The sequence below is a fragment of the Chaetodon trifascialis genome, chromosome 1 (assembly GCF_039877785.1).
Source record: "Chaetodon trifascialis isolate fChaTrf1 chromosome 1, fChaTrf1.hap1, whole genome shotgun sequence".
NCBI classification, from domain to species: Eukaryota; Metazoa; Chordata; class Actinopteri; order Chaetodontiformes; family Chaetodontidae; genus Chaetodon; species Chaetodon trifascialis.
Genome location: NC_092056.1, coordinates 7,684,629 through 7,699,316, shown reverse-complemented (window position 1 = coordinate 7,699,316; position 14,688 = coordinate 7,684,629). Strand labels below are relative to the sequence as shown.

The window sequence follows — 14,688 nt, the reverse complement described above, 5'->3', positions numbered from 1 at the left end:
GAGGTTGTAGTAAGTTCTGCAAGGGTGAATGTGCATGCAAATGTTCTTAAAGTATTTGAGAGCACATACCAAGGAAAGCCTGCTATTCCAAGAGTTTATAGCTCCCTCTGATGTCCGGTGGGTGAGTGACAGTGAGAGGCAGGCAGAGGGTGTTTCTCCATTGCATCTCGGCCAGGGACAGCTGACTGGTTGGGATCTAATTGCTCTCAAGTGAGGTCAGCAGGAGGCATTTATCTAAGCAGAGTGCACAGCGACAGTGGAAGATGCACAGAGTCAGCTTGCCAGAATCAAGGAGACATCCATGGGAATTGACAGAAGCTCCCAGCTCTTGCTTAGCTTTAGTGCATTACTGGGCTCGGTTTACAACTGAGACTACAGCTTTAGAACTAAAGAGTCTTCAAATCAAAACTGTTGCTGAAAGGGAACACACCTCTGACAACTCCTGTCATCACTGAGAGCACATGTAAGTCATTAAACTATGGATTTTCTTTTTTTTTTTTTTTTAAGTAGAGCAGCATAGTTTGTTTGAAAGTACATATTGTATGTATGCTGGTACAGAGGATAATACAGACCATAGATTTGTGAAGCAATCCAACAGCACTGATGCAACATTTCACTGATTTGGGACCATGACAGGGAGACGTATGCCTGTCAAAGTATGCCACAGAAAGTTTGATTTACTGTATTGAAATACAGAATGCTTATTTGGGATAGGTTGGTTGACAATGCATGGGAAAACTACGCCAGAAGTGGGTGAATCCCAGAAATCATTTAATTACTTTCGTGGAAGTTGTTTCAACTTATAAGTGCTCTTGAGTATAACTGTTTTTTGCAACTGCTTTAGCTGGAGTCAACATTTTTTGTATTTTTTTATAGTGACATCCTGAAAAACATTTCCTGAACTGGATTATGACATCCCTTGTCGGACTATGGTCATAAGAGGATGGAGCAATCAACGCACACTGCTACTGAGGACTAAAGAGAGACATCATCTCATAATACTATCATCTGTCTTGTTCTTCACACCACTCTTCAGCTTCAGCCAACTCCAACCAGCTTTACAAAAGCTCCACAACCACCCTGTCTCAACATCGCACTAGGAATCCCTGCTGCAGGAACAGGGACCCGGAGGTCACAACGCAGGGGTCACAAATCAGGGGTCAAGGGGGTCGCTGGGCTGAGGGATAGCGCACAGATCTCTATCTGACATTTCAGGATGTTGTTCATTGATCCCCACTGCATTGTATTATAATGCGCAAATGGATGCTGACATGGAACCTTCAAAATCTGTTCTCGGGACTGTACCTGCATGCAATCTTCTTGTTCGGCAGCGTGTGTGTGGTCTACAGTGACTGCACTCCAGAGCAACTTGCCGCCATCATGAACTGCTCCAGACACGAGCGACACACCAGGAACTACGACTACATGGAGGGAGGAGATGTGCGCATCCGACAGCTGTTCAGCCGCACACAATGGTTCCTAACAATTGATGACAATGGCAACATCAATGGGACTCAAGATCCCACCAACTGTCACAGTAAGGACGACTCTTTCAGTCTACAAATGGCTTGCTATAAGTTTCTCTGCGCTTATTAGTCATTAAAAAAGACACTAATGTGCTAGAATGTAAGTGCGAATTAACTTGAATGTAAGTGTGAACATAGTCCTAGAATTTAGTAGTGAAATCTTTCCAATGAGTCAGTTAAGAACTGTTGGCCTCTCAAGGTGACAGAAGCACGTGGGAGGTGTTATTGTACAGAGTGCTCCCCAGTGTAATCACAGTGTTAATGGGTCATGTGTCTGTAAGAGCAGCCAAAGACACAGAGGTAAAATGAAGCAGGTGGGGGCTTTAGCTTGTTAAACCATAACACCGTCTAAACACAGGCCGTAATGAAGTAAACTGGAGGGTCTTGGAGACTGATGCATGCCAGACCCCTGTCACCTCAGGGTCACACCAGCACAGACTCACATTTGTTCAGCCTGATTTACTCTCCCGCAAACATGCAGTGTCAGAGTGAGATCTTGGGACAATTAATTTGTATGAATATTAATGATGGTAAAATTGACATCCCCTTTCTGATGGACCTGTGGTTAGCAACTGACATTTCACACAGAGACAGCCACGTGATGAGTCCAAAGTTACATTCCAAACAACTCAAATCAAACAATGTATGCCAGTTAAGTACTGAACGGGTAATTTCATCTGCTAGCCATGCTTTTGATATAACTTAAAGTGTTAAATTGTTAAACATGTTGCTTTAGAGCCCACATTTTTCAAATTTCGTGTTTTTAGATACCACTGGAAATCTCTGTCATGGTGAGGATGTTTTATGTAGTTATCATTTCCTTCTATCTGACAGTGTGGCCGTGCCTGGAATGTTGGTTTGACGGGGAAATGACTCAAAGTGGATGGAAAAGATGCTTGTGTAACAATTGGCAATGAAAGATAAAAAAATTGAAAGACCCATATGTGGCTGACAATTGCACGCTAAAAGCACACAGAAATTTAACCAATAAGCCTTTGAAGAGACAAGCGTGGTGCAGATATATATGTAATAAATCACTGAGTCGTACTTTTTGGCTGCAGTTAACAAGAAGTATGAGAAGCTGATTGCATAAAGGTTTTTTGTTTTTTTTTTGTTTTTTTAACAGCAAGAAAAAGCAAAAAAAAGAAGAAACCAAAATGAGGCACTTGGAGCTGCATTATTTTTGGCTTCTACATTCCATGTGCCTCTGCAACAAAAATATAGGCTGACTTCCAGAGAACTCATCTCTTGTGCCACACAAGTTTTTTCTAACTTTAATATACTTCAAAGGGCAATTCAGATTTGGTTCTTTCTTTGCTCACTTCATGTTTTTAAGCCTTTCTATACACAATATATAGAGAGCTAAAAATGTTTAGAACTGATATTGGGATATCAGAGATAAAAAACAGCTGTGTTGAAATGATAAAAAAAAAAAACAACAACGTGTGCACTGTGGTCAGGGATATTGCAATAGTTTCCAGTAACATTTTGTTCTGAATGTGTAAACAGATCGTCAAAAGCAAACCAATCCATGTTGCATATAAGATAACAGATGAATATACTTGTAACAAAATAGTAAATGGTAATTACGAGCATGTTTGTGTCTAAGTGAAAGACCATGACATAGCTTAATTTGAGTTTAACCAAAATGTGATAATAATATCAATAAAAAGCAATGTTAAGCCACAGGGAAGAGCAGATAAACAACTTCCAAGTCAGCAGTCACAAATTATAAACCACAGCATGACAACTGGAAAACAGGGAATTCAAAGGCAATTACTATGTAAGCGGGTAGTAGTATGTTTTTGCCTAGTTCTCCACTAAATGACTCATCTTGTGGAATAATAGATCTTGTGTCAGGTGCAGCCAAATGGAAATAATTTAGAGACTGCTAAATGACTGCTTAATGCTAAATTGAAATACAGATAATCTGATGAAGATATGGCGTATTTTGTCAGTGCAAATAAGGATTTAATGTGCATTTGAAGACAAAGTGAATAAAAGATATTAGAATGAATTTGCAAGATATTACATGTTATCAAGGTATTTAGTATGAAGCAGCCAATTTTAATCTCATATTCCACTGTGCAATAATGCACTCCTCCTGGAAGGCCGGTGCATTTAAACACTGGATTCAAACTCGGTTCAGAAAAGGCAGGATTAGGGATTACCCACGAGTCATTTTACTTAGCTTTGGGTTGGGCCAGCAAGTGATAACAAATCTGTTCAAGATGATGTGGATAGCCTGGGAGACTATCCACATCAGAGTCAAAATGTTAACAATATGTGCGTGTGCATGTGTGAGCGAAAATGTGTTTCATCTTTCTGCAGTAGACCAAACAACTGCAGCTGTTACATGTAATATTATGGGAATAGCACTTCTATGCTATAAGAGCACACCAAAAGATGCTGTACTTATAAACAACCATTAAAACACACAAAGCTATACACTTGAGAAATAAACATACACTGCATCTGCAGTTGCCACTAACATATGGTTTATTAGGAAATAGTAGGTTGACTTGTGTCTGAATGTCTAAGGGCTGTACAACTTAAGATCTAACAGGGTTAATTTGAGCTTTGAGACCTTCAGTGAGTCATGTCATGATAAATAAAGTCAAACGGGGTAATAGAAAAGCAGGTATAAATATGAAGACAAAGTCAAAGGGCAACAATATTAAGTCAAATATCAAGTTCAAGAGTGGAGCATAAACAACATTCCAAGATTGGGAGACTGCCATCTGTTTGTGATCAAACACTAAAATGCAGCATGCTCAATGTCCGTCTGAAGAGCCTTAATAGAGTTCTTCCTTTTTTTCTCTGCCTGTCAAATGAAAGCATTTCTGCAATATGTTACAATGAACAAGGCTGATATATTATCTAAAAAATTATCTGGACTTTGCAATCTTAGTTTGACTGTTACACATTTTGAACTTTTGAGTTGTTTTATAATTCACCCTATCTGTAACAGCAGCATCATACCTAAGCTCAAATCTCAAAGAACTAAGAAAACAGTCCATAGGTAACAGCTTTCTCTATATTGTGACAACATTTTAAATCATTTATTGAGCCAAGCAGATCTGTTGCACTAATAATCAGTGATCTGAGTATCTTTTGGATTAAATGCTAACATAAAATGCATTCTTGCTTAAAAGTCCTGCGAGATAAGAAATCAGCTCCTTCAGTTTCAAGGGAGGTGAAATTCAGAAATATATGGATCTGAATTTCTACGTTTAAAGTTTAATTCATTTCAGTCTTCAAAATGGCACACTCTGCCTCTACATTCATTGAATTTCAATGCAAAGACTCATTCTATTTTCTTCACAAACACATATCAATTAATAATTAAAATAATGTCTGTTGCAGGTGTATTCCCTAGAAATATAGTACCTACTATTTGCTCTTAAGACGCATAATAAAATAATTTAAAAAATACCACAAACCAAAATAGTTAAGCGTGAGTGTTTCTACTCTCCCACATATTTGAAGGGCAGGCCTAAAATGTTGCGTGCAAAGCACATGCGAGGAGGTAGTTTTCTCAATCCCAGGAGAGAGAGGCCTAATATGTCTCCCATATGTGCTATGGCATAGGTTGTGGTTTGTGTAATGGCCACCCAGGCCAGTTAACAAGGCTTGAATAAAGCCAGAGAAACCACAGACTGATTAACCACAGGAACTTCCATCCCGTTTGTTAATGAAGATAAATGTCGAGAGCAGTGTGGAGTTGGAATGAAGGCTGAATGTTGATAGCGTCTTATCTGTCCTGCAATGTGTCTCATTTTTCTAACTGTGTGAATGTCTGGCAGGTATCCTGGAGATCAGGACAGTGTCTGAGGGCGGCATATTGGCTATCAAAGGTGTGAAGAGTCAGTATTATATCTCTATGAACAAGGCTGGACAGCTGCAAGGCAAGGTAATATTTTTCTCAGTGATTAAACATCATACACGATTTTCAGCTAATCCACAGTCGAGCACAATTTGAACAATTATTGCAAAACTTCCATTTGAACAATCAAGACCAAGAACAGATGATAAATGTTGGCAACAGCAAATTGCATTGTACTAATTCAGTAATGTTTGTCTTATCCTTTACAGAGGATCTACAATGAAAACTGCAACTTCAAGGAGGTTTTCCTAGAAAACTACTTCAATGCTTACTCCTCTGCAAAGTGGACTAAAAATGGCAAACAAATGTTCATAGCCCTGTCTCAGAAGGGGAGGCCAATGCGAGGGAAGAAGACCAGGAGGGAGCATATAGCATCTCACTTCATCCCTATGAAGTGCAGGGAGGACGAGAGGAGGGTGGACTGAAAAAGGACTAATGAGTCGCCAACCGTGCATGACTTCAATCACATATTATATATGTTAACAGACACATATAAACTCATTACCAACATCACGCTCCACTCTCCTCCATTTGTAGATTTGTTATGTTATGTTCCATAGTATGTTGTCATTTACATAAGATAAAGCAACAGGTATCAGATGGGCACATTAAACTATACCAAACATCCTCAAATGTTGAAACAAGAAAATACGGACATATTTGAAATAACTTCAACTGGTACACAAACTGTAAAACCACAAAGGTCTATTCAGTGTTATTGTTATTTTGAGTTAAATATTATATTTCCTTAAAAAACAGTTCAGTGTTTTCTTACAAAACAGTAAAATGTATTACGCACAGTCAGGACTATATCCTTTTCCAAAGATGATCGACGCCCGGCCAGATGAGGAGACCTGTGTGATCAACAGAAAGGTCCAGAATAGAGATTTGGCTTGACAAAGAAGTGCTGAAGCAAGCTGGACTTGTCTTTTTTTTAGTGGTACAAGTGCTCGGAGCACACAGAACAGAGACACAATGAATCACAACAGCATGTTCAGCAAAATTCGAGTATGTTGGACGATCTGTCTGTGAATGATGTGTTTTGGTCTCCTGCATTGAAAACTCTGGTCAGACGCATTGCAAGTGTTCACTGATTCCCTCTTCATTACCGAGGTGTGGTTCTGAAATGTTAAAGTATTCTGCTGCTGCTGAAAAGATATCCAGATTAAAATGCATAAGGAATGTGTATGCTATGGAATCTCTTTCCATCAGGAGTAAATAATCCTGTACAAGATAGCATATTTATTTATAAGGAGATTTTTTTCAGTTTGTGTTAGGACATTCTCATTTTTACTGCATATAAATAAGACAAAAAAGTACCAGGAGGTCCAATTCTTTTACCACTCCGTATCAAATACACATTTCAATCTCAAAGGACGACTCTCTTTGCATGATATCACTATAATATCCAAATACTGGTCATAAATTTATGTTAAAGTGTCTCTTTTCCTTACAGTGTGCATTGTCCTACAGTGTATCTGTTGAAGTTCAGTATTAAAAGTGGAGCTAATGTGTTTTCTGACCACTAGAGGGTATAAAAGAAAAAACAAACTCACAGGAACTAGCTTGCCAAGTTCCTTTGTAGAATGAGAGCAAAACACACATCTTTGCTGTCATTTATCCACTATTCACTTTTTCCTGCTTTGGTTTGGTTTGAGAAAAATATCTGGTACTTGTTGACTAGATGTTCTGCCTTTCATCAGCTGGCACTCTCCAAGTCAGCAAGCTGTTATTTTACACCAGACACCCGGTAATATACAACCCATGTCTGTGAGCAGTGTTGATTCGTCATGGATTTGGCAATACTAGCAAGCCTTTAACATTATAGAAGGTGTTTTGATTCAATGTTAATGTAAGAAATATTGCTTCGTGTAACTTATTCATATGAAACTATGAAGCCGAGCAGCTCTGGAGTAAGATGGAGAGAGAAATGTATTGTGCTGACACACTAATAATGTAGCACACCCTCAATAACTCAATAAATCACATTTGAGAAATAAACAAGTTTTTTACTAATAGCATGCTGACCATTGCTAAGACAGATGACCTTGTTATTCAATCACATTTTTTTAAGTGTCTGCAATCTAAAGTGATTTGGCCTCATTTTTGGTACATGATTAAACTGTATTATGATAAATAAGCACAAAATGTATAATCTATTATTTGCTGTGATTTTGATCTAATTAGAGAACGAATGTTTGAGGATTAGTCTAACTTAATCTTAGAATATCATTTGATAAAATTAGTGCAGTTGAGCCGCTGACTCTACAATTTGCACAAGTCTGTAGAGAAAACACATTAAACATTAAGCAACTACAGTGTTTCAAACTCTGATATTACTGCAGTCCTCTGGAGAGATTAAGCAGTCCGTTTCCCAACTTAGCTGATTTAATGACAAGATAATCAAATCTGTTGATGTTGTCTTTCAGAGGATTGAATGCACATGGCAAAGAAACATTTGGGAAAACTTTAGAGCCCTTGGACAATCCTTGACACGTGATATACATGAATAAGACCACTCAGTCTGATAAGAGAGGTTGAGATGTGGTAATAAAACTCCAGGATAAATCTATTAATTTATGATGGAAGATAAAAATACATATACATGGTCAAATGTCACATTAATTCCCTCTGAGTTTACATTGTATTGAGTATAAGTGGAATCTTGTCAGCGCAGAAAAATATTGCAGGCATTCTGGCAGGGTGCCGACACCATTCGTTCATACAAATATACTTATAAACACACATGTGCAGGCACACACACGCACACACAGCACGAGCTTTACCTTTTGCCTGGGTTCACATCTGGCTTGGAGAACCCCCGTCAGATAAAGACAGTCAAATTGAGAGAGCCAACCCCTGAAATACGTTTGACCCAAACAACATCTGAGCAAGGTGAAGGCTTCTGCCAAGTCACGCAAAGTTAGTCTTAGCAGATAATTTGTAACATGCTCAAAATGTAAACACATTTCAGACTCAAGGCTGTGTATTCCCAGCAGGACGAGGGGAGGCTGAAGCCAAAGAGAATGAGAGAGAACTGTCACAGATGTAAAGCTAAAGACTTCCAAGAGAAAAGGCACAACACAGACATGCCAGACCTATAAATTATACTTACAAGGTGTTCCAAGAGAGGGGGAGATTTTGTTTAATAAAATGCTCCTGAAATCTTAAATCACTGTCATACTTTTTCAATATATTTTTTCTCTTCTTACAAAATGCGGGATTCCCATGCACTTTTCTTCATCTGCTGTTCATTAGATTTATCAAACAGCAAAATTATGAAGCCGGCTGTGCTCTTGCCAGCAATGACAGAGTGTCTTTACAATAAAAATACTGCTGTGTGATGTCGTCACTGAATGTATGCACGAGTACTGTTTAAACGGCAAATGTCAAAACTGTTTTTACTTTGCATTATTAATAATTACATATCCATAATTTCTTATCAGGTGTAGTCATAACTTAAGGTCAAATGTACTGCTTAATAATAATGGAATCCAAAATTCTGTATTAGGTGATAGCACATCAGCAGTTACAGTGGTGTGTTGTCGTTTTAAAGTACAATTTTACAAATTACAATATCAGTTTAGAGTCGTGTTATTATTTACATTCTTAATTTCTTCTCCTCAGAAAGCAACGCAAGTGCTACTGTGCAGTTTGATGGACCCCCTGGGATGAATAACGACTCTGACAATGATTTACTGTTCACTGCAATGCTTTAGAACAGCAGTATTATATTTGCATTTGTGTGCAAGCATGAAAACAGAAAACCACATGTGTCCCATATTACAAACAGCATGTGCAGAGAAGGGCAACGTCTATAGGGAGGCTGAAGGAAGTCTGACACTGGCTGTGAAGAGCAGTGCAGGGAAGGATGGAAAAGGACAAACAGAAAGGGGGAGGATGAGAAAGTAAGGTACGTGAAGATAAACAGGGAGAGAGGCTGGGGAGTCTCGTGCGAAGTGAGGAGGTGGTCTTGGGGCAGCGGGAGAAAGGGGAGGCCCGGAGGGGGGACATGCCGCTAAACTGATACATTTCGGGGCCATAAACCTTCATTTCCCCAGAGGAAATCTGTGGTTATGCAACACGGGGAATTCTTTGTTTGCAAACCTTAGTACGGAACCCCCAGAACACCAGATCATTGTGAAAGAGAGTCGGGACCTTGAGCAACTCACCACAACATCGCACTTTCCCTGACACTGAATTATATCCACACAGAGGTAATGAGTTATGATTAAACAACGTTTATAATCACCTACATCATTAAGACTTTAAAGACCATTCAGCTATTTAAACTTCACCATAAAATTGAAGTGAAAAAGACAACTGGAACTTCTGGCTTTCAAAGGCCATTTTAACTATGGTGCATTGGGAAACTATTGTAGATCACCACCAACAAACAAAACAAACTCAAATGCCCTATTACAGCACTACAGCAGTAAATAATTGTGTTTAATGGGTGAAATTCTATCTGATTAGTAAACCAATGTAGATATGTAGACAATTTAAAAGAAAATCCAAATTGGTCAAGTTCATTGCCTGCTGCAGGATGCAAAGATCAGCAGCTGACAGACTGGACCCAAGTCATGGCAACACAATCCCAATGAAACGGTGTTGTGTCTCTCAAAGCCTTCAAATATAAGAGTAATGACTTCTTTGTGTTTGACCTTTCACTATGGACATAAGAGATTGATTTCTTGCCAACACAATTTTTCTAAACGTTCCCCAAACATCGGGGTAAACTCCACAAGTATGGCCAAATTTGGAGTTGAAACAGAGTGTTGACCCATGTGGTGGCTCACAGGACAATTGGTTTATTGTCAACAAAGCCTTTAGTCTTACAAAGACACAGATTCACACAGACAGCATGAAATGCTGGATGGACATCTGTTAAAAGAGTCAAGATCATACTGACAGTCAAGAGTCAAATAAGGTTGTACTCGTCTTCTTGAAGTTGTGAGGTCAGCGAAGTTGAATTGCGTGGCCCATCACCATTCATTCATTCATTCATCTTCTATACCGCCTATCCCTTTCGGGGCTGCGGGGGGGCTGGAGCCTATCCCAGCTGTCAACGGGCGAGAGGCGGGGTACAACCTGGACCGGTCGCCAGTCGATCGCAGGGCAACATACATACAGACAACCATTCACGCTCACACTCACACCTAGGGGCAATTTTAGAGTCACCATTTAACCTAATGAACATATTTTTGGTCTGTCGGAGGAAGCCGGAGTACCCGGAGAGAACCCACGCATGCACAGGAAGAACATGCAAACTTCACACAGAAAGGCCCCGCCCGACCCAGGGATCGAACCAGCGACCTTCTTGCTATGAGGCACGCGTACTACCTGCTGTTCCACCGTCCCGCCTGGCCCATCCCCAGTTATGGCAAAATAGCCAATGCTCTATTCTTTGTTTGTTGACAGTCCCAACTGCAGGAACAATTACTGCACAAAGTGTGAAAAGTCCACCTGACCCACCCTTTTTGACAGAAAACAATGACAGTCATCAGCGTAGCTAATGCTAGAATATTTTTGGTCATTGAAATTGGTAATGGCTGAAACTGAAAGGGACTAACTATTCTATCATCACATTTTTTTAAAATAATCTGGCTAGTAGGAGCCAGGCAGCTATCGAGGGTGAACATGCTTTTAAAATTCGTACTTTCTGACATTATTGGGGAGTAAGGACAGTTTGTTTGGTTGAGGGTTTTCCTAGAAATCCATTGGTTTTTGGTTTAAAAGCCACTAATCACACCTAATCTGATCTAATCAGTCTCAGTTTCCATTGCAGTTTTATACCCGTAGAATTAAAGTGCTCATTTTTGTCCAAGATGCAAAACCACTTTTTGTTTCAGTTTGAAAATAGCTTTCTCTCTGAAGCTGTCAATGTCTTCGGCATCTTGCAGAAGTGATGCATTACTCTCACTCAGTTTAGCAAGTGTATCTCGAGGGTCACATCTTTAAACTCAGAGAGGGTCCACAGAAAATGAGTCACACATGTATTTGCACTTGATAAAGTAACACAACTCTGACCTGTTATTAATCTGTCTGCCTTTAAATCAGTCCTCCATGTTTATAGCCCTTTAGAGGGATTACTTAAGTGTACTTGTTCCAGTGTGAAAAGGACAGGCTGCGTGCATTAGAGGTAGAGATGTTGTGCGAGAAGCAGACGACTCGACACAGTATCGACCTTTGGCAGCAAGATGTTTCGATGCTTCACTTCATCACACCAAAAAGAATTCTTGTTTGCTCACACTCATATCAGAGAGTTGTTGCACTGGTTTTGGATATGGGATATGATGCTAATTTTGCTACTGTTTGTAAACAGAAAGCTCTGTCTCTGATTTAATCCATCGTGAAATTGCTACATAAGATACTTGGCCAGCAGATATCACCAATTTAACTATATCAGCAACCGCAAGAGTCCATCAACTGGCAACCTTCTGGATCAAAATTTGCTGCAGACTAACCTGCAAGCTCTATGGTCAACATCGGCACATTAAAGTACTGATTATTTGAATTGGAATATACTTATTAAGACGTCACATGACACACTGTCTACCAACTTAAGAATATGCATTGGACAAAGATGTCTGACTTTTTGAGGAACTTTGGTTGTAAAATGCTGGCAAAATGCTGACATTTATTATGTTTCGTACAATATATTGCATTAATATCAGTTTGTGTGACTAATGTTCCCTACTTAAGTTGCTTATCTGTCCAACAAATATACAGTATTGCCAACTCCACAGCAGTACTCGTGTGACTCAAAGGTTAAGGCTTCCTCTGTCTTTTGGATGCTGAGAAAATAAACAAGTGCAAAGTGTTTGGAGGTTATTTCAAGGGTCCTGGCAGGGTACATAATTCCTTGCAAACACGCTGCCTGCTTTGAAAACTTGAAATGTCAGCAACTTTTGTATTAAAAGAGAAGTACTGGCATTGGTTGACAAAATGTTTGAAACCCACTGATACATTATGGTTACTGGATTGGAACTACATTCTACCGAATAAATAGTCCCAGTGAAAGTACCGAGAGCAGGGTCTGTGGATTACCCAGGGAAACAGGGACATTGTTGTTGGAAAGACATGCTGGTATTGAGTTTTTCAAATTCAATTTTTCAGTGTTTTGATCAGCACAAAGAATAATCCATAACCTCTGTTGTAAAGGATGTCTCAAAATCATTGCAAATACAACCAAAACTATTTCCATGGCTTGATGCCACGAGACAAAAGTGAGAATTTTTGTGTGATTTCGGGGGACTGACCCTTTCAATATTCAAGTGAAATGAGGTTTACCTCCCTTTTGTAACATGTAAAGTATCCGATTAAACAAAAAGGATAGTTTGAAGGAGAGTTTGCAACACAGGGCCACTGTATAATTTCTTTAAACTTTTGCAATATGCATTTTAACTAATAACTTTTTAACTTAAAGTTATTTTAATTTAAATTTATGTCTGTTAATTCACTATATTGCCGAATGAGGTAACACATTGATGATCAAGCCTATTGTCCATTAATTAAAAGTATTGCAATATTTATATATTGTCGCATTATGAAGTCTGTGTGGGCCTTGATATTCCTTGAAAAATGCTGTATTAAGTAATTACACTAATACAAATTGAACATTTTCTACTGCTGCAGCTTCACATTAAAAGCATTTAACAGGCAAAACACAAGTTGACTTTTGTTATGAAGTAGTCACAGGAAATGCTTTTGAGGAATGTCGACAAAACAAGATAATGGTCACTTTCAGCATTTAATGACAGCGGATCGGTTTGAAATACTGCAGGCACTAAGACGGAGCAGCCACAGTGAAACTTATGATGAAAAGATGCAGGCGATGGGCTGCACAACTCCAGCTTCTCAACAAGGCAACAAACTCCTCTCGCTGTGCCCTGCTGCTCACAGACTGGTGCCATGTGCAGCATAAAATCAGATCACAGTTTCTCACAGAATGATGGAAAAGGCTAAATTCTTTATTAACATGACTATTTTGCTGCCCCCAAAATTCTGTGAGTTAATGTTTGTGAAGATTCTCATTCATCCAGGTCATGATAATTCTTAGATGTGACAGTTAATATTAAACCCCATTTTTGTAGTTACCACCAGTGACTACAGGTGTCAAAAAAATTGCCCACAACTGACATATTTGAGATTTTAGAGGTTTATCATGACACACAGTCTGCAAAAACACACTTTGAGCATATCTCTCACCATGGGCTGCTCATCTCATACTCATCTCCAGCTGCTGTAGTGAGCCAACTTAAGTTCCTTCTGCCTGGAAAAGAGTTTAGCCAAACCTGTTCAACTTAATTACCACCCTGCTGTTGTATGCCTACAACAACCAGTCAAGTTGCAGTTTACTGCCATGTCTGTCTGACTCATAATATATGTAGTGAAGACTTCTTGCTATTGCAGTATCCCCTTTACTACTGTAAAACTTAACCTCTAAAATTTCCCTGCTGTGGGATTAATACAGGATTGTCTTATCTTACAACATGGAAGTTGCTGCAAAGGGGCTACACACATCCTCAACCCGACAGCACAGAAGATCAATACAATCACCACAGTTTCAAGGCGGGCACCCAAAGTTTATGTCAATTCAGTATCAGATCAAATGTGAACCATGGTGTTATGGTGTTGGATAATGACCAGAAAAGTGTTTTTGCAGAGCATGATGATGTAACAGTGAAGGCTGAGAAAACATTTGAGTTATGGCCAAAAATGTGTTTTGTAAGGTCACAGTGACTTTGAAATAAAACCACCAACATCTAACCAAGTCATCCTCGAGTCCAAGTGAACCATTGTGCCAAATTTGAAGACAATTCCTCAAGGCCTTCCTGAGATATTGTATTAACAAGAACTGGACTGACGTATGGACAGCTCGAAAATACAATGCCCCCGGCCATGTCTGCCGCCAGCACAGAGATGGAAAAACTCACATTATGTCCATCCATCCATTATCTATACCGCCTATCCCTTTCGGGGTTGCGGGGGGCTGGAGCCTATCCCAGCTACAATGGGCGAGAGGCGGTGTACACCTTGAACCGGTCGCCAGCCGATTGCAGGGCACTCACATTATGTCAAATACGGAAAATCCGTCCAAGCATACTTGCAGGTATGCATTATCAGTGTGTGGTTACCTGACAGCTAGACGTTCACCAGGTCTGAAATGTATCTCTTGAAGATGCTATCCAGCCACTCTTTTGATTCAGGGAATGCCAACCAGCCTGGATATACCTGAAAGGCCATATTTCAAATGTCTGATTTTCATTTGTC

General features: G+C 39.5%; 1 protein-coding gene across 1 annotated transcript; it reads left to right on the top strand.

Moving 5' to 3' along the window:
* Window positions 1-208: 208 nt before the first annotated feature.
* On the top strand, window positions 209-6,988 carry fgf7 (fibroblast growth factor 7). The gene is made up of 4 exons (XM_070964669.1): window positions 209-463; window positions 877-1,537; window positions 5,333-5,439; window positions 5,622-6,988. The coding sequence occupies exons 2-4, from the start codon at window positions 1,252-1,254 to the stop codon at window positions 5,835-5,837; spliced, it is 609 nt and encodes a 202-aa protein (XP_070820770.1). The 5' UTR covers window positions 209-463; window positions 877-1,251; the 3' UTR covers window positions 5,838-6,988.
* Window positions 6,989-14,688: the final 7,700 nt, after the last annotated feature.